This window comes from Trichoplax adhaerens, genomic scaffold (assembly GCF_000150275.1).
Source record: "Trichoplax adhaerens TRIADscaffold_32 genomic scaffold, whole genome shotgun sequence".
Taxonomy (NCBI): Eukaryota; Metazoa; Placozoa; class Uniplacotomia; order Trichoplacea; family Trichoplacidae; genus Trichoplax; species Trichoplax adhaerens.
In genome coordinates, this window is record NW_002060972.1 from 4,857 (window position 1) to 24,372 (window position 19,516).

Consider the following 19,516-nt stretch of genomic DNA (forward strand, 5'->3'; position numbering starts at 1 on the left):
AATAACTATTGATAAATTTCATAGGAGGACGAAAAGGATGTTTCCAAACCTGAAGGTGTCATGGAATCGAATACGGACGTAACTGAATGGCGTATGGAAGTGGAAAGAGTTTTACCTTCATTGAAGGTTCACATTAAATCTGATAATAAGGCTAGTATTTGTGCTATCATATACGGCACTCATATTTTCATATTTACATTATCATACTGTGTAATAATTATTCATGGCCGAACAATAATCGTAGGATTGGCGCAGTCATCTGGAACAAATGCATCAGTATCGAGATGGAATTGAATCAACGTTAACAGAAACAAGGGTAAGTATCTGGATAATTTATTTTACATTCAGCAGGATAATTTTTGTATTATCTAAACCATTAACATCCTTAAATTTAAGTTATCATAACTAATCTTATTAGGGGCATTTAGATAAGCTACATCAAGAAATCACTAAAACGCTGGAAAAAATTTCCAGTCGAGAAAAATATGTCAATAATCAGGTAGATCAGTACCTATAAGTAATCATGTTAGTGATAGCGATCCCGATATAACATAGGTAAAATACAAATATTATGCATTTCAAGAAGTTAAAACCAGCCTGTGAAGCTAGTAATTAATACTAATGCGGACAGGACTGTATTAAATAATTATAATAACCAATTATACTCAGTCGATCATCTTCGTTACAGTTTCCTCATGCAAAATTTATAACCGATATCGTTAATATTACTCGTATAAATTTGATAATTGATATAAATGTTACTATTTATTTAATTTATTAATAGCTAGATAATAGTTTACAAGAGTTCAGGGGCAGGCGAGATGGTCTAGCAGAGGTATGTTTCACGTCATCTATCTCAGTTCTATGGTTATCTATCTATAATGCTAGAACTGCTTCAATTTATGAATTTCGTTGGCTTTTAAATTTGAGCATAATTTAATAAACATAAAACTTTACGTATTGGTACATGAAATAGATAAACGAGAAATACAAGCAAGGAAGTGTAGGCGTCAATAATTTGACAAAAACATTATCTCAGGTGAGCGTTTTCGATATCAGTAGACTTTTTACGCTTGTTTAATGCAAGGCATAAAATTAAGACTGGAACTTAGATTCAAGTAGACGTCTTACTTGAAATACTTTTTTTATTCTCATTATACAGATTACAGAAGAACTTGAGGTTATCAAATCTCAAATGGACGAACGTGGAACAAGCATGACCGACTCAGGTTGGAAATGAATTCTTGTATTAAGACTTCATTAAGAAAGGTATTGGTGTTATTATTGTCATCAATATTTATTTATTCATTATTCTGGAATACATATAATAGGTCCACTTGTTAAAATTAAACAAGCCTTAACTCGCTTGAAAAACGATATAACACAAATGGATTTGCGAATTGGTGTTGTAAGTGATGCACTATTATTAATCACAAGCAATAGTTTGTAAGACTTTACGTTCATAGTTGCGGTCTCTGACTTGCAGTTGCTACATTAGTACAAGCAAAGCTTATAGCAATGACTTTCTGACGTACCTTTGAAATATTAAAACTGCACGTTTACAGCTAATTTTTACTTTAGTATATAAATGGTATTAATGTCTTGCAAGTAAGAGTGAATGAGAGATCATTTTTTCTTTGACTCATAGGTTGAACATATCCTAATGAATGCACGATTGAAAGATAAATCAAATTTAAGACAAGATTTGGACTTGGCAACGACTGGTCCCCAGGAATCTTATACAAATTTTCACTTATATTAATACTTGACGAAATGCTTTCATCTTCTTCAAATAATTACCTTTAGTGAAACCACTACTGTATTCATTCTAGAAATGCCATCGTTTTCTAAGCGTAGCATTACTTCATTATAGCATCATACCTTTATTTTAGAGATCAGTCTATTGCGTTATAAACAAGCTAGACAGCGGCAATTCCTACTATAATATCGGAATTGAATTTATAAACGCTAGCCATCTATCGACTAGGCGCAGAAAGGAAGCGTACTGTCTACTGATTGTACAATACAACCACGCGTACAATGATCCCAATTACATCTTCTCAGGCTATCCTTATTAGATAATTACAGGTAAACGCCTGATTTTAGATTGTCGTGTTCCGTAATCATTTTCTGATTAATCCATTTCATGTTAGAAATTGAATATACGATTCATTGAATTTGTAGCATTATTGACTATACAAAACCTTACGATGGCGATTTACACTGTCATTTAACTTGCAAGTGTAGTCGATAACCTTTTATCAAAGAATGATAGCCTACTTTACGGTATTAAGACAGTCTACCCAATTGAGGGTTTTATCCAATGGTAGAAATATGTCAGCCAATGATATTGCATTGAATGGTGTCGTTCTATGATCCATTTATCCTACTGCAAATAAATTCAATCAAATGATGAAAGTCATGGATTTACTATTGCGTTCACTTTTGCCGACTTTAATCCTACTCAGAACAGCGTTTTTATTCAGTACTACACTGCAGTGAAAATAGCGTACTGTAGTATGAAATAATATCATTGCTAATACTATCCTAGTATCAAGAGCAACATGGCATCAGATCACTGCATGATAGAATCGGTACAGTCCATACATTCATAGCATACCTGTCTTGATCTACATCATCCTATACTGTACATTTGCTTATTCAATGCATTCTCGATCTCCATTTTAGCAACAACACCAGTAACGTGTGTTGGTGAAACTTGAATAAATATACTCCTTCTCGATCTAATCTCTCTCTGATGATCGATCACCATTTTAGCAACAACATCAGGAACGTATGTTGGTGAAACTTGAATAAATATACTCCTTTCCTCCTCGATCTACCTACAGTAAAATACATTCTCGATCTACTCTCTCTCTCTGATGATCGATCTCCATTTTAGCAACAACACCAGTAACGTGTGTTGTTCGTGAAACTTGAATAAATATACTCCTTTCCTCCTCGATCTACCTACAGTTAAATGCATTCTCGATCTACTCTCTCTCTGATGATCGATCTCCATTTTAATATCAACACCAGTACAGCGTGTTGGTGGTGAAACTTGAATAAGTCGACTCCTTTCCTCCTCAATCTACCTGTACAGTGTACAGTACATTACTGACATCTCTTTGACATACTGTACTGTAACCCAAATACGGTACTATACCGTGCAGTAACATTGCATGCAGTACTCAGTACAGTACAGTACATGGTTTATTCTTTTCGCTGATATTTTACAGTACTGTACAGTACTGTACAGTGTACTGTATGGGCTTAGTACTGTACTGTATGCCTCTTTGTCTTTCTTTTATCGGTAGTTTCTGATAACAGTACAGTACTGCACCATAAGCTACAGTACATTATACTGTAATCCGAACTAATGTACTGTACACTGTACTGTACGTACTGTACTGTACAGTCCAGTACTGTAGAGTGTACAATACGTACTACTGTATACTGTACAGTACTGTACGCCGTACGGGGCTGTAGCTGAATACTGATCCTTCCGATCGTCTAGTAAGTTCTTCACGATAGAGTCAGAGTGGACTACATGAGGAAGGACGAAATCGAAATTACCTCAAGTCGTCCTGCACTGAGTTTGTAACTGGATTGAGTTTGAACTGAGTAAATTGTACTATTGAAGACAAAGATGACCTTCTTTCATCTTGCCAATTGCCTAGCACTTGGTTATGTACCTTATTTTATTACCTATAAGTATTCAAAACTGTAAGTACCATTTGTAATGCACAAGTTCGAAGCTGAAAGCAGTCTTGATCATTCTATACCAGTCTATTATAATGAGCTGTGACTGCAAGATACAATCATTTTAAATTAGTAGTCTTTGGTCAACATGAAATGAAATTGAATTAAATTGAGGCAAATAATAGACGTATATCAACCGTTGAAGACTAGGATGTGTACCTTGAGTCTGCTATGCAAAAGAAAAAGTACATTTAGTGATGCGCTTTTACTGTAGTCTGTTTGCTCCGGCGAGTTGATCACTCATGTGCGTCAAATTTAAAACGCCAGAAATGCCTTGACATTCATCTTCTCGTTAGCTCAGCTTGACAATCGTAATGTTATACGTCTGCTAATCTTTTGACGTGATCATTTTGTTAATAATGTTGCAGATCCGAATATAGTGCCTTTAATAAATGTATTAAAGTTGGAGCAATGTACTTCATAACGCAGGCTGTGAAGGTACGCATGGTATATTCAGGTTTCATTTACAAATAATGTGATAATTTCGTACTTAACCAATGACATGGATGAATTATAATTGTTTTAATCAGTTGTTAGCTTTAGCAACAATCTTCCCAGTAACTTATGATGCCTCGGATACCTTGGATGCTAGATCGGTAAAACCACTAGTACACGTAACAATATTTTCTTTTGTATCATGATTGTTGTGTGAAACCACATATTACAGTGCGTTATCCTTAATAATAAGCCCGGATTTCAGTGCTTACAACCATAGATCCACAATTAAGAGTATACTGTATAACGTGGTGTTAAGTTCGAGATTATCTATGTTATATTGTGCAGTCATTGATTTTGCATTTCACTAAAACATACTATCCATTAATGTTGACAAACCTACAAATCAAGTGCTCGTATGCGCTGGATACCCTTCACGACATAAAATCTTAACGTGAATAAACTTGATGTACTGGCTTAATTGAATAGATTATCGATCATGCATGTGATAATATCAACTAGTGAAGGCTATCCTTATAGACATCGTAGCTGTATTGATATTAGTGCTGTAATTCTTAAAATGCCAATTGCTTTTCTTACGGATTCTCTTTAGGAGATTATAAAATGTACGATAGATTTGTTGGATGTTACTGGTTTATATTTCGCACTATCATACACGACTGTGGCAGCTGACTGCAGAATTTTAGCTGTTGGAATGGGTAAGCTGATAACTGATTGAATGATTTAAAAGTTAGGAAGATGGATAGTTACGAACATATGGAGTAATGGTGATCCATACAGTTCAGCTGTAATCTTTATTTACTGGCTACTGATATTTTATGCGCAGTCAAGTTACTAGAGTGATTGTATCATTTGTTGCCATAAAATCAATTCAACGCACAACCTTACAATTTTGCCTTAGGTTGGTCGGCTGCCGAATTTATGGCCACCCGTATTTTGCCTCTTTGGGTTGGAGCTCGTGGCGTCGAGTTTGAGTGGAAATATATCCTTTTAAGCTTCGATGGGAATATTAGCTTGGTAAGTATTGGAGCTTCTACATTTGGCATGTTGTTGATGCCTTACGGCTGAAGCTTAAATGTCTTTGGGTTGAAGCTTTGTTCATTGCCCATGCGTCACCATTTGGTAAATTAACAGTCAGATATGGACTGTAAGAAGCTGTAATGCGCGTAATATTAATTTCTAGTGAAGTTATCGTTCACTTGATAACGTAAATCGCTACTTATAATAAGTGCTTAGGAAATGCATGACCCAAGTAAATTCATTAGCAAAAATAGAGACCTAAATGATGATGTAACTGTTATTTTAAAATTTATGGAACTTTGTGAAACATTCATAATTAATTATATTAAGAGTAGTCCCTATTATATGAAAATCGGACAGTACAATTTTTGAACCGTCAATGCTTTATTGATTTTATATGCAATAGATCCAATATACTGCAGTAGCGGCTCTAATGTGGAATTGGCTCCGCCTCAATGACTCCAGCAAAGTAATTTCAGCGCTTATTTTACTGCTGATTTCGCTTTTGTTTTTCATGCCGGTTATATTCAGGTTTGTAAGTGAAACATACCTATGCTTTGATAACATGAATTTATACATCATTACGATTTTAGTGCTCTTATATAGTAGTTTACGATAGGTAATTAAAAGCGCATGCAGGATCGTAGCAGATTTGTCTACATTAACATAATCAAGTTTACTATTTGCTCTTTCTTTGTTGATAACTCGAAGATTAAGTATTACGCATTTATTTCTTAAAATGTAGCACTTCTGTCCATCAATGTTCATGTTATTGCATTACACTGTATATTCTAGTTAGAAAGTCTCGTTGAGTATGTTCATACTGATTCCTTAGTAAATCAAATTCAGTTTCTAGTATTCTGCAGATAGTCTAAATTCGTAGCGATACCGTTTTGAGTAATCAGTATTGCCTCGGAAATTGAAATGGAGTAAGATGCTCATTTTTCAATTTTATTGTATTACAGATTGCTGATTCAAATCCAGCCGTTAAGGAATTTGGGTATTTTGCCCTTCAAAGTTGTCTTCACTAGCACAATTGGCGTTTACGCTATGTACTTATACTTTGCTATATCGGCAAAGCCTAGATATTGATTAAGCAGTCATAATCTATGATTTATACAGGTGAATCGTGAATATTTGCATCTGCTGCTGTCGTAGCAGTAACCTGGAACTACTCATTGTACTACGTTTAAAATTTTATTGCATACTTTTTATTAACTGTAAAAACTTCACTTAGAACGCGTTTGAAAGATTAATTGAAATCTTGAATTTTTACAATTGTTCATAACCATATAAAACATTATTTCAATAAGCTATAGAATTAAATAAACAGTAGTATTGCTACATCGTATGTTGGTGATAATTGTCTAAGGGTACATCACACGGCAGGGAATGATATCCACCGAGCCTCAGTACATTATATCTAACTGAACTTCGTAGCAGCAGTACCTAAATGAAATTACTATGGATATTTTTGTAATTGTTCTTCATGTAATTCAGAGAATGCATCCCTCATTCGTTTCAGCAGGACAAACTTAGATTGCAGGTAAGCAGCTTTATTTTCTATTTTTGCCAAGCGATTCTCCTATACAGCCCGAATTAATAATCATCGAGAAATATGAGTACGTTTATTGAAGACAGGAGTATATTCAGTAGCTTAAATAGACAAAATTCCAGATCTGCAGAACAGCTATCACAACTAAGCGTGCCGTTAACAACGGTAACTAAGAGCGGCAGATAAAAGGCAAAAATTCGTCTAGATTAATATGCACTCTGTACAGTAATGGTAATCATTGATTCTAACCAGGGGGAAAACATGACTATATTGTATTTACGTTAATTAAATATCGTTTTTCTATTGTAACATACCAGGGTCGCTTCTCTAGCACTGACAAAAAATTCAGAGAACCATCCAATGTTATTTAAATTTTCACTTAACGAAGCTATTCCTTTCGCTATTGCTGGAAAAAAATGCACGACATCTCTGCAAGATATGTCCAATGTTAATATTTGTGTTACATCTATAATTGTATCATAGTTGAGTTTTGACAAAATGAATTTAGCATTTAAAGCGCAGCGACTTATGCCGTACAAATAATGTTCAACACTACGAGGGACTCATAAGAAAAAGAAGAGTGCCTGAAACTAAGTGCAGTGCAGCCATAAAGGCTAATATAAATGTAACTTCTTTGACGTCTACGTTCAATCACGTGAAAAACAATGATCTTAATGTTAACTATTTAGGCACAGAATAGCCAATATTGATGTAAAGTATCACTAATTAGGGTGTTGTGATTCAGCTAAATCAGTTACAGTTAACAGATCCTCAACTAATATCTCGCTATTCTTTGCACACTGAATATTCATTTGCTCATCGATCGTAGCACCAACGCAGCTGTAATACGCACCCATGATACTTTGCATTCACTTCCAAATAATCACCAATGACAGATTCCTGCAGAACGGATAGTATTCGTTCCTGCTTTTCAATCACACTAGTAAGATGAGCAGTTAGATCTTCCAGCAATTCCACTTTGGATACTGTTGACAAATGTAACAAGCAAGAATCAAATCATGCTGTGTCGTCGACACAGTCCTTGCACTGTTTCATGTTGTAGTAATGAACAATGTACACTCAAGTATCATGTTAAAAGGAAATCGACTCAAATAGTAACAATAAATTACGAACCTAAATGATCGATACGGGTAATATCGCGAGTCATTTTATCTTTCTCTATATAGCACATTTCGCAATCAACCTGGTTGAGGGGGAATTGTTCATCCATTACACATAGCATACAGGCAAAGTATAAAAATTTCTTGAAATTACGTTAGATCGGACAATAATAAAACATTATAGTATCTACTCCGTTGGGCTATCAAGATGCAAGATATCATAGAACAACGACTACATTTTCATAAGGATCTTACGTTATCTAAGGCCTCGGTTAAAGTATCGATTTTAGATAAGGTTTTGAGTAATTTCGATGATATCCAGTTGTCCGTTTGAAACTGTTGGCTGACCTTTAAATGGAAATGATGACAGTCGATTATGTCATTTAATACGTTGACTGCATTACGACATCAACTTTTACAATAAGTTGCTTGATGAATTTATACCGATGATTCCTCGTTTTCTTTATGAAGCAAACTGCCATGTTCATGCTTCTCAACAATACTTAATATGCGCTGCAAAGAACCTAACTGAATGTGCGAATCGGTAAGCCAAGGATTGGATTCTGCAGATTCTGCTTTGGAGACGATCTCCGCCATTCTTGTTATCCGTACAGAATCACCATCAATATTCTGTATTGCACAGTGTACAGTGTACCGTATGAACTTTGTACTGTACAGTTTCTGCAGTCAAGTCGTTTGTACTGTAAAAATGTCCGTGGCGTACTGTACAGTACTGTAGTATAGTACAGTAATACCGTACGTGCAGTACTATGCACTACTAGAAATCATTAGAGTACACTACAGTACAGTACAGTACACTACAGTACTTTGTTTTGGCAGTTGGTCAACATTGCTTTGGCGGCAAAGTTTTCGAACAAGAGTACTGTACAGTACACTGTACAGTACAGTACAGTACAGTGTACAGTCGTTGTACTGTACTGTATGTACTGTAAGAGTCGTACCAAAAACGCCTTCTTCGTGTGTGTGCAAAACAGATATCGCGAGTTAATGCATTTTACACTATTGTATAGCGTCAATATTTTAGACAACATCGAGTTTACACATTGGACGCATTTATCGGCATAACCGATGGGCGATGGCAGGCTTTACCGGTAGTCCATGGTTATTACTTAATTCCCAGGGTTACTCAGTAGTAGGTCAAAATTCGGTCGGATAATTTATAATTAATAAGACGTTACTTAAACCACTTTGATATACTGTATACTGTGGACGCTACCTGATCCTGACTTTCATTTCAAGACTTCCATTACAGTGATATTAAAATGGAGATTTTGAGTTGTTAAGTCAGTAAGAAACGGACGTTGTCACAAATGGTATGTGACAGATATACTCTTTTATTTCGCGGTAGGAAGGGACTTATCTACGAATTTTCTCTTACCAGAAGTCCCCGACATTGGCGACCATTCGATTGCATCAGATCAGTAATTCGGTAATCCGCCAAAATGAGTAAAAATACGGAGGAAAGTGAAAGAAATCGATATTGAACACGTTGATCCTGCTACGTATCGATAGTATACCGTGTTAAAATGACTAGCAAAATGGTTAGCTGTCAATCTGAAACAAATCTTTGGTGTGGTGAAGGATAGTTCTAGGCGTGTTCTCTTTCTTTTCTTTTTATGTGATTCAAACAACTGGCGTTTACACTAATGCGATGCAATAAAATTTTCATCAGTATTGATGTTTTATCTCGTGAACGGGTTTAACCAATTCGTTTAACTTTCAATAGACAATTTTCTTTTATTACTGGACAGTACATTATAGTACAATGTACATGTACTAACAATCATTCCTAAGATAGTTACAACTTACACTCGTATCTTTCGTAACCTTAGCGCTAAAATTATAGATGAGTGTTATTATAATTCGAAATAACTACATCACACTACAGTACATATGCTGCTGTCAATGCATTTATGCGAAAAGAGAGAAAGCATAGGGACTTTTATAACTAACTTTTAAGCTACTTTTCTGAATTATAATGATTTTATATTTTCTGCCGGTAACGAACTACTATACCGTACTTACACTGAACTTCTAGTGATTTGTACATTCATTTGATCTCGACAGTTCGCCCTAACTATTACTCGGTTTAGTTTCGTACGACATTGGGGCTATTAATCAATTAATTAAATCGTGATCTAATACATAAATGTATCTACTGTACTGTATAGTATATTAATAATAATATAATTGTTCTTACTTTGACTAGGATACAGTATTTCTCTCAGTTCTGAATCACATCCGGTATCATACATGAACAGAAATTAAATAACTATGAACTCCCTGGTAACTTTCTTACTATTCAGAAATTAATCAACAATATAGCCGATAACGCCTATAAATAATTAACATATTTCTATTTTCAATTCACCGCAATATTCACAATTATTATAATACTAGAGAATCGGTAATAATTAATTAATTAATTAGTTTCGTATTTGTCAGACAAGTGGTTATCTATCATTTTTATTGCATTACTGTATCGGTAGATAGGAGTTTCTGGAAGTTGCTGCCATTATTTCTTCATACTATCTTTAGGAGAAACCGTAACTCTACTAGTCACTCTTAGATAAAATCGAACCCAAACTTTATTGATAACTCAGTCAATTTATAGTAAATCCATATGAACATTAATTATCATTATATGGATAACATTATGCAACTAAGCAGTTATCTATTTAAAATATTTATAACGTCATAGATAAATAAATATTACAACAATCCTAGGGAAGTAATCTTATTATGGAAACTATGTTATGACTGCTATGCAAACATTACCTTTATCCTTAACGAAAGAAAATTTCCCTCGATCTATGATTGACATATTGATAACGGTGCAGTATTAATTAATATATGCGAAATTAGAATGGAGAAAGTATAAATACTGGTCTATGCTAACGAGTAATAATTTTTAGGAAGGTGATCGAAAAGTTTATACTTATTCATTATCAAGTGTTGTACTAATTGAGTTTGCAGCAATGGCAAAATGTACTTTACTGATGTGCTTAATCCTTTTAGCTATTCTATCAACCGCAAGAATGACAGTAAGTTAAATGGTATCCAAAATATTTAAAGAGTACCGAAAGTATAGCTTAATTCTGTAAAACTGATGCACAGTATCTTTATAAAATTTAATTTATTAGGTAATTAAGAAAAAACCCAAAACATGCGCTGAAGTTAGAAATATATTTCGAGTCTCGTACAATGGATATTTTACACTCTATGATTCTGTAAATAAGCCCTATCTTGTATTTTGCGATTTCCTATCTGATCCTGGATTCGCATGGACACTTATAGAATCGTTATCAACAACTAATGCACGAGCCACTACTCGCACATACGACAAGGGCTTTTATTATGATGTTGCCTCCAACGAGTGCACACCTAATTGGTCATGCTATCGACTTTCTAAAGCCAGAATGCTTTCATTAAAGAATGCACCATTATCGACACATTATCGTGCTACGTGTAACTTTGATAGCCAAGGCGTGAAAGGACTTCAAAGTCGTCGTGATTACTTAAAGGGATCATTTTGTGCAAATAAACTATTTTTCGCTCCAAAAGCGCATGCAACTTGTGTTATAGTCGACTATATCAACGTTCGTGGACATTATTGCAGAAAATGTAGTCTTCCATTCTGGACCGATCCACACCTTCATTTACATATAGATGTTTCGCATTCAAGTAGAATGTGTGGAAGATTTACTGTCAGTAATCCTGTATCAAGTGAAGACGTTTTCGGCCATTATTATGGAATTAATAAATTGTTTTCTTGCACTGCAACAGCTACCACAACAACGAACTGGTGGATTGGTGGCCCATATCGTCATTAAGTAGACATCATTGAATTATAGTGGCGTACAGTGCTTAAACCAACGTCTTACGCTAACTGAATGTATTTTAAGAACTACTGGATCCTCTTTATTATCGATATCTTTCCTCCAAGCTTTCCAAAATACCTCCTAGCACGTACTTATATAGCAAACTCAAGCTACGAGGGGTACTGATAGTTTAAATGCAATGTCTTGATTTTAGATAACTGATTATGATAACTTGTATGGTGTCAAATCTTACTTTATTAGTATCTAACTTCATAATTGTAGTGTATTTGGATTGTATTGTAAGTGTAATCTACTCTTAAATATAGTTATCACATTGTACCTAACTACTATCTATAATAAAGTATCCTCTTTTCTTAAGCTCCTTGTGCAATTCTCTGCGTGGCAACTAAAACTACATTATCTGACTCTTCGAACCCTCCATCACAATTTCTGAAGACCACTTTTAGTTAGTTAGTCAGTTAGTTAGTCAACTAAATTGTCAATTGCTATTGAATTGTCAAGACTTTAATCTTGGTTGTCCAGATTTCTTCAGTAATAAATAGTAGTAAATCTCTGACTACCTCGTCTACACTATCTGTGGCGCTATAATTATACTATAGTATTCGGTCGTTGGAACTGAATTATTTGGTCATATAGCTAATCTCGCCTCAGTCAGTCAAGAGGCGTTCTTCGTAAGCATTGGCATGAGTAGACTACTTTATCACTAGTGGTGTGTGACAGTATCATACTTCGTAAATCATAAGTATGAACTCTAGTAGAATTTTTTGGACTGTTTAACTTTCCAAAACTGAAACTTTACTTTAATTCCACGCCTAAAATAGCATAAAACCTAGAGTTACTCTAGACGAAGAGTTTCTTTTTTCTGCGTAGTATCGTGATAAAAGTTGCTATTTTGATTTTAATCTTGAATTCAATCAGTCACCAATTCCATATGTTAAGTAGGAATACTTTATAATTTCGTAATATACGCGTATTGTAATATACAAGTAAAGGCATTACTAATTAATCCATCAAATTTCGTTAGTTATCTTAGTAAATGTCATCGGACTGCTTCCATTTTACAACGAGTGTTACGAAGTAAACATGCATATCTACAGTACTTAATGCTATGCAAGATACTGTAATAGACTAGCTTAACTTTAGCATTGAAATTACTTAAATACTGCGTTTACGGTGTATCTTCCATGACGTACAGAAAGGCTATCACCAACTAGTTCATTTTTACTTACAAGTCTATGTTTATTTGCAAAAGCTTTCGGCGTTCAATATAATTTACATAGGCATCGTCAGGTTAGACAGAAAATGCGTATTAATTTACTGCGAAGCTTTTTGTTAAGCTAGCATAGTTTTAGTATAATAACGCTTTTTTTGGAAAAATGACTTAATTCCCAGTCCAGCGTCATATCGAAGTCAATAATTAACCTTAACCTTTAGAATATTGAAGTTATGAGAAGCAAACAATAAGAAAGAATTCTTTTTTTTAATGAAATTACGAAAGCATAAAAGGTTTCATAAACTTGTAAAAGTTTTACGAAAAATAAAGAAGATGACTCTAATTCTTTAGCTGTAAATACGGTAGTCATTGGCAGTTGGCCTATGTAAATTTATAAGATGAATACAGTATGCGAAATAGCAATAATGCAGGGATGCATTTTCGAATCAATGGATTTTGTAGTAATTAATATGTATGATTTTATGTACACCAAAATCAGTTGGTAGTCACACGTTATTATTCCTGATTTTCGCGAGATAAAATGTTCAGAATTATAATATATCAAATTTAAAAAGCCAGAAAATGATGAGTTTTATATTATTATTCGCACATTTGGCAATGCAAGCTCGATAAAATATTAGATTGGTAATTAATTAATCCTACAACAACGCGAATTATATTCAGCTTATTGGGCTACGAGTATGTAGACTTCTGAATAATAAAATAAGTCGGTCCAAAACTTTATAAAAGATAATTTTTCCGTATAAATCAATTTCAATTGTTTTCAGATTTTTTCACGCAGTTAAAATTGATCTATTCATTCGATTAGAAGCTCTGTGTGAAGTTTAATTAATATGTCAAATAATTAAATCATAATGGTATAAAGAGATATTTTGCATCTCTCTATCGGATAGGCCGCTGTGATCTTAAGATATTTACATGCTAATGAATTTAAGATCACTGAAATAGAGCTAATTTAGACTTTCTTAAAATGCAATTATTATCTTATTAGTATTGCATTAAGTTTTATCTTGGTGGGGCATCACATTGGCTACGTGCGCCATACAAAAATTTGTGATTTATTCTTAGATTGGTGAGTTATATAAGAAATAAAGATTAGCAGATCTGTTAACATTAGCAATTGTTGATCTTAGGATGAAACAAGTTAGTATTATCATGCCAAAGTAAACATATAAGATTTAGATTGCCAATATTCTAATTATTTTAGTTATAGCTTCAGTAGGATGCCTATCATATAGATTATAAATGTCTGTATCACTCTGCCGCTAATAGAAAAAGAAAAATTCTTCTATGTCATAGCTAAGAAATTTAATCGGTTTATTACTGAATAGGCCTAGCAGGGTATGTATTGGCTTGCAGAAGACAAATAATATTGTCTAAGGTGTTAAAAAATGATCTTTCTAAGCAACTGGTTGCTGCATTGGAAACTACGGTGTCATTATATAATGATTTATGCAGCTAAAGTCTTTATCAATAGTTAATTATTTGCCTATAAACTTAATAATTGTTAGGCTCTTTTTATAAATGTCTGAACCGAGAAGAGTGGCAAACAAAGATTGCAATTCCCAATGTAATACCAGTTGATACTTGCATATACAGGCTCTTTTGCGAAATAGGCGTTTCATTTCACAGCTAATGTGTCTCCTTTATTAAAAATTGTTACTCTATTATCACCAGAAATATCAGTAATGCTGTAAATATGCAATCATTACAGAGGTGACTTTACCTGTTTAGTGCACACTTATATGAGAACTTTATTTTATTCAATATCAATGAAATCTCATGCTGTTTTTTTCCTAATCCATTAGTCCATTAGAAACGCCAGCAACAGTATAAAAGGTTGGAAAAGGATCCTTTATCGACAGACATTTTTTTCCTGCTACGTCTCGGAAGCAAATTTAAAGTGAGGTTTGTTACTAAATGTAAGGTACCAAATTGAAATGATCTTTTTTATTTTAAATTAGTTTATTACAGACTGCAATATAGTCATCAACATATAGCTATAATTGTTTATTTAAGTTTCATAGTCAGAGATTCTAATGTTTCTCTGCGTGAAGAATGGATAGCACTCGTGACTTACACATATGTCTGTTAGTAAGACTGAACCTTAGAAATTCAACCTCAAGTTTACAAAACATAATAATAATTCTCATCGATTGCAAACGGCATTGACTGACCTATGAATATTATAGTAGAACTACCGTAATTATCATTCTTCCATTAAATCCGTCTTTCCAAAGTAAAAGAATCATTCTATACTTTATTAAATCATCTAGAGAGCATGAACATTAAATTGATTATCCTTGCTACCTGCCTATTCGCCCTTGTCTGTAATGCAGACACAGATGCAGAGCGTGAACCAGATTACGATGTCAAGGATGTCGATGATCGTGATGAAGAAGAAGCAGAAGAAGGATCAGAAACGGATCTGGAGGAAATAAAAAATAACATTAACATCAACAATAACAACAATAATAACAATAATAACAATAATAACAATAACAATAATAACAACAATAACAACAACAATAACAGCAACAATAACGTAAGTGCTTAGGATATATAGCGCAAGTAAGAGTTGAGAGCCAGTTGCATAAAACTATATATGTCAAGTGATGGAACTTAGTTGATAGGATAATTTTGCCATGAACTAATTAATTTGTTACCATAGCCAACCTCTACCGTAAAATCTTATCCTTCGACAGCAATTTTTAGTTTCAATAGGAAACATACTGAAACTTGAGCAAATTTTGTACCGCTCTTAATAACTTACTTACTATACAGGAAATTAGAATTGATTCCTTAGGCGTTTGATGATACTTTTTTCTACTGGCACGAGGTTCTAATTGGTGTGAAGTTTGTCTAGGTCTGTATTTATCATTGGAAAGTGATAGCTCTGATAAACACGATTAAAATATTTACTAATTTTCAAATAGTGGAGTAGATGCCGCCGTAGTTGGAGACGTCGATGCAATTGGGCTAGACGCCGTCGCAGTTGGAGACGTCGACGCAATTGGGCTAGACGCCATCGCGTGAGGAATTGCCGCTGTTGAGGCAGCTAGCTTTCTGTGAAATTTCCTTTCAATGACATGGCTGTTAACATCTTATAGTTGATAACCTTAGTAAATCATTGATTATGTGATCTAAAGATAACTCATAGACATGGTAATCTGAAAGTGCACGTTGGTCGTAGATTAGTTGCTTACTCAGTATAGTTCTGTTTGTTGCATGTTCGAATTAGATGGTAATAAACTATGTTTGCGTAAGATTAAAGAAATATTACTCTTAACTTAAGTCCATGTCATGTGAAAACAATAAAATAAATAAATCACCATAATTGTTCCGCAAATTAATGAATTTTATAAAATCATGAACGTAAAGCTCATGATGGCCGCTTAATGTGAAAATTGACGCTTGCTTTTCAACTGTAGTGAAATATGGGTATAATTATGCGATGATAGAAAATTGACTATGATATCGTATATTATTTGGATACAAATTCACTGATTAACACCATAATTTTAAATCGATCGATAACAAATTCAGAGCCTCGCATAAAATGCTAATACAGCATGTAATTACCTTGCTAAATTTAATTTTAATTCTTAACTAAGTAATCTTAATAGTCAATGATTAATCGATGTGGTAATATTTCCGATTTATTGTCAAGGTTAAATCAGGCAGTATTATAGTGTATAGTATAAGTAAATTTAGTAGTATTAGAAGCCGATAATAAATGTATCGGTGTCAGTGATTATAATTCATGGTTTCGCTGAAACCTGCCGATATTACAATATTATTAAAAGCTGACAATTGACAATTAATTGATAAATCCTCTCTTATAGTCTGGGGGATTCTGATTTTCTGACATTAAAATTTAGGATAACGAATGATGTTGGGCGTTATTTCTGGTTTTCTTGTTAAGCATTATTCATATTTCTGAAGTTGAATTACTCCAGTATTTCTAAACCCAACACGTTAAAATGGCTTCATTTAAATAATTGAGTTACAGGCATAACGCTGGCTATGCTTCACTTATTTATCGACCATGAATATAACAATAGGGTAAAGTAAATTTTAAGCAGCCAAAAGCAAAATCTGAAAGCATAATTATATACTGAATAACTTAGTCAAAATGGCTAATAGCTGTTAACAGTTAAAATACTTCATAGCTAGGCGTTAATTGAATATAGGCTAAAAATCTCGACAGATATTCTAATGGAGCGATGATATTACAATATGAGAATAAAGTCTGAAATTAAGTACTCACGAGTAAGCTCATTTAATATCGTAAAACTGACTTGAAAAAACTAGAGTATGGTCTCCTCCATGTTTCTATCCTCTCATATAGGGCAGCTGATAGTTCATTACTAGAATTTTTTGCCTCTAGCTGTTAAGAATCTAGATTTACAAAGGTACTTTAAAGTGTTACGAGGTGGTTAAACACAAAGTACTCGCTGTCGACTCTTTCAATAGACCTAAACTGTAACTCAAATACTAATAACTTCGGCAGGCTAAACTATGAATCCTAACTTTATTAAAAAGCCAGCTAATATATAGCGTAGTTACATAATCAATTTTTTATTAAAACTGAAGTAACATGAATAAAGTATGCAATAATTTTTATATAACAAACATGCAAAACGTGGTTAATAAGCCTTCTTAGCATATTTCTTGAAAATTTATCTCAGGATGACTGAAATACAGCTATTCTATATTGGTTCCTTTGTAATACTACTGCTAATAGACTTTTAATTATAAATATCATACGGTGGTAATTTTGCGCTACTAGTTTTGGTTAAAACAGGTTATGGAATAGATTCCTATTCTATTACAAATTATCGCCGGTTAAAAAAATTTAATGAATATTACATTCTAAGTGTTGCTTTGCCGTTACGAAAAGTAGATACTCATACATTTATCTACCATAACGACATCAATGCTTATGGCATATTAAGAGATTGACACTTATATTAATTATAGAAAGCTTAAAAGTAAACGACTATGTCTTTGTTATATAGGTTAAGAGAACTGCCATAAATAATTTACATAGATAGCGATCAAAGGTTCACATTTTTTTCCATATATACTAATAGCTTGTCGAATTATTAGCCATCTGTAAGTTTAGCTATGTAAAATAGTAACCATTGTTTGGTAAGAAATCATTATTTGCAACGTTAACAAACTTACAGTATAATTTCATTCGCCGTTCGTTAATTTGGCTATTAAGTCTTTATATTTAAGCTGTACTATTTCAAAACTGAAATTGCAATTGAAGTAATTATACGCTAATACTCGTTATTTTTATTCATAAGGATTTCTTTTGCTTATAACGATATTCTTCTTGTTCAGACGTGCAAGCAATGAAAAAGGAAAAAATTTACTGTGCTAATTAATCGCTACTTTAATTCTTCCCTGAATGGACTAGTTTGGCTGAATTTGTTGACTTAATCAACCATAACTGTCCTGTTCTTAGTTTAATTTAAATTTATTATCTCGCAAAGGATAACTTGTTAAATCATTAAACGTTAAAAAGTATTCGAGTTCGAACAAAAGGCACCACCTTGTCTCTGTTGTAGTAAGTACAGACTGGCAACGGTAAATTTTTACGTAATTCTGAATTCGTAGCAACGAAAATTATGGGATTAATAGCGATATTGCAATAAGTTAATATGAGAGCAATTTGAGCTAAACTTTTATTTACAGTGTGATCGCTTTCATTACACCAATAACGAATAACACCATTGAGTAATAAAACATTAAATGGCAACCAACATAAGACATTAGTTCCAACAATTAATGAGATGGTTCTTAATGGTATTAGTATACTTTGATAGCGGTTTCTATCTTTGAAAGCTTTATTGTAAGCAATAACGAATTGGATTAAGTTACAAGATATGATTACCGCTACAGTTATGCTAACACCGATAGCATAAGCAGTATTAATAGCATCGTTTCTACTATTTACGTGAAATGGTAGCCAACATGTTGTTAAATGATAATATCGTCCGAAGCCACGATTTTCTAGAGATAGCAGTGGCATTATTGCCAATATTAATGGCCCGATGTAACAAGTCACAACGCCTAAAGCATAATTTCTAGCGGAAGTTTGTCTAATGTAGGTGAAAGGAGCTACCACTGCATGACATCGTTCTACACTTATCGCTACAGATAACATAAATGATGCGCCATTAAATATGCTGATTAAAAAGCCTTGCAATTGACAAAGTGAATTATGATTACCGATACAAACCATGGCAATTAAGAATGGTATTACAAATAAACTGGTTAAGAAGTCATTTATTGCAATAGCTGATAAAAGGACGTTGCTGTAAGTCCTTAATGAGGGTGTAAGATAAATGGTCCATAAATTGAAAAAATTGCCAAGCAATGCTGTAATCATAATAATGGACAAAAACATGATTTCAGCAGTCGGAGATAAACCAGTGAAAATGTCCATAGTTTCATTTACTAATAAAGAATGAGACGAATTTGGATTGGACAT

General features: G+C 33.6%; 5 protein-coding genes across 5 annotated transcripts in view; 3 read left to right on the plus strand and 2 right to left on the minus strand.

Moving 5' to 3' along the window:
* The window catches only part of TRIADDRAFT_61928 (uncharacterized protein), a gene marked incomplete at both ends in the record, with an annotated part of 3,530 nt that extends 1,768 nt beyond the window's left edge, over positions 1-1,762 (plus strand). Inside the window, 8 exons of the mRNA XM_002117860.1 lie at positions 25-126; positions 245-316; positions 419-499; positions 785-835; positions 977-1,039; positions 1,163-1,229; positions 1,332-1,408; positions 1,649-1,762. Coding sequence (XP_002117896.1) covers positions 25-126; positions 245-316; positions 419-499; positions 785-835; positions 977-1,039; positions 1,163-1,229; positions 1,332-1,408; positions 1,649-1,762 — 627 coding nt within the window. The remainder of the gene's footprint in view (positions 1-24; positions 127-244; positions 317-418; positions 500-784; positions 836-976; positions 1,040-1,162; positions 1,230-1,331; positions 1,409-1,648) is intronic.
* Positions 1,763-3,649: 1,887 nt separating this feature from the next.
* TRIADDRAFT_61929 (uncharacterized protein) lies at positions 3,650-6,330 on the plus strand (the record flags this gene model as incomplete). The annotated part of the gene is made up of 7 exons (XM_002117861.1): positions 3,650-3,726; positions 4,131-4,200; positions 4,293-4,358; positions 4,811-4,916; positions 5,120-5,235; positions 5,645-5,769; positions 6,204-6,330. 7 exons carry the CDS (start codon positions 3,650-3,652, stop codon positions 6,328-6,330), a joined length of 687 nt encoding a protein of 228 aa, XP_002117897.1.
* Positions 6,331-6,887: 557 nt separating this feature from the next.
* Positions 6,888-8,511, minus strand: TRIADDRAFT_61930 (uncharacterized protein; the record flags this gene model as incomplete). Its single annotated transcript, XM_002117899.1, has 6 exons — positions 6,888-6,962; positions 7,108-7,222; positions 7,647-7,779; positions 7,928-7,997; positions 8,170-8,262; positions 8,359-8,511. The coding sequence occupies 6 exons, from the start codon at positions 8,509-8,511 to the stop codon at positions 6,888-6,890; spliced, it is 639 nt and encodes a 212-aa protein (XP_002117935.1).
* Positions 8,512-10,913: 2,402 nt separating this feature from the next.
* On the plus strand, positions 10,914-12,041 carry TRIADDRAFT_64393 (uncharacterized protein; the record flags this gene model as incomplete). Its single annotated transcript, XM_002117862.1, has 2 exons — positions 10,914-10,979; positions 11,079-12,041. 2 exons carry the CDS (start codon positions 10,914-10,916, stop codon positions 11,766-11,768), a joined length of 756 nt encoding a protein of 251 aa, XP_002117898.1. The 3' UTR covers positions 11,769-12,041.
* A 6,491-nt stretch (positions 12,042-18,532) lies between these two features.
* TRIADDRAFT_61932 (uncharacterized protein) lies at positions 18,533-19,516 on the minus strand (the record flags this gene model as incomplete). The annotated part of the gene is made up of 1 exon (XM_002117900.1): positions 18,533-19,516. The coding sequence occupies one exon, from the start codon at positions 19,514-19,516 to the stop codon at positions 18,533-18,535; it is 984 nt and encodes a 327-aa protein (XP_002117936.1).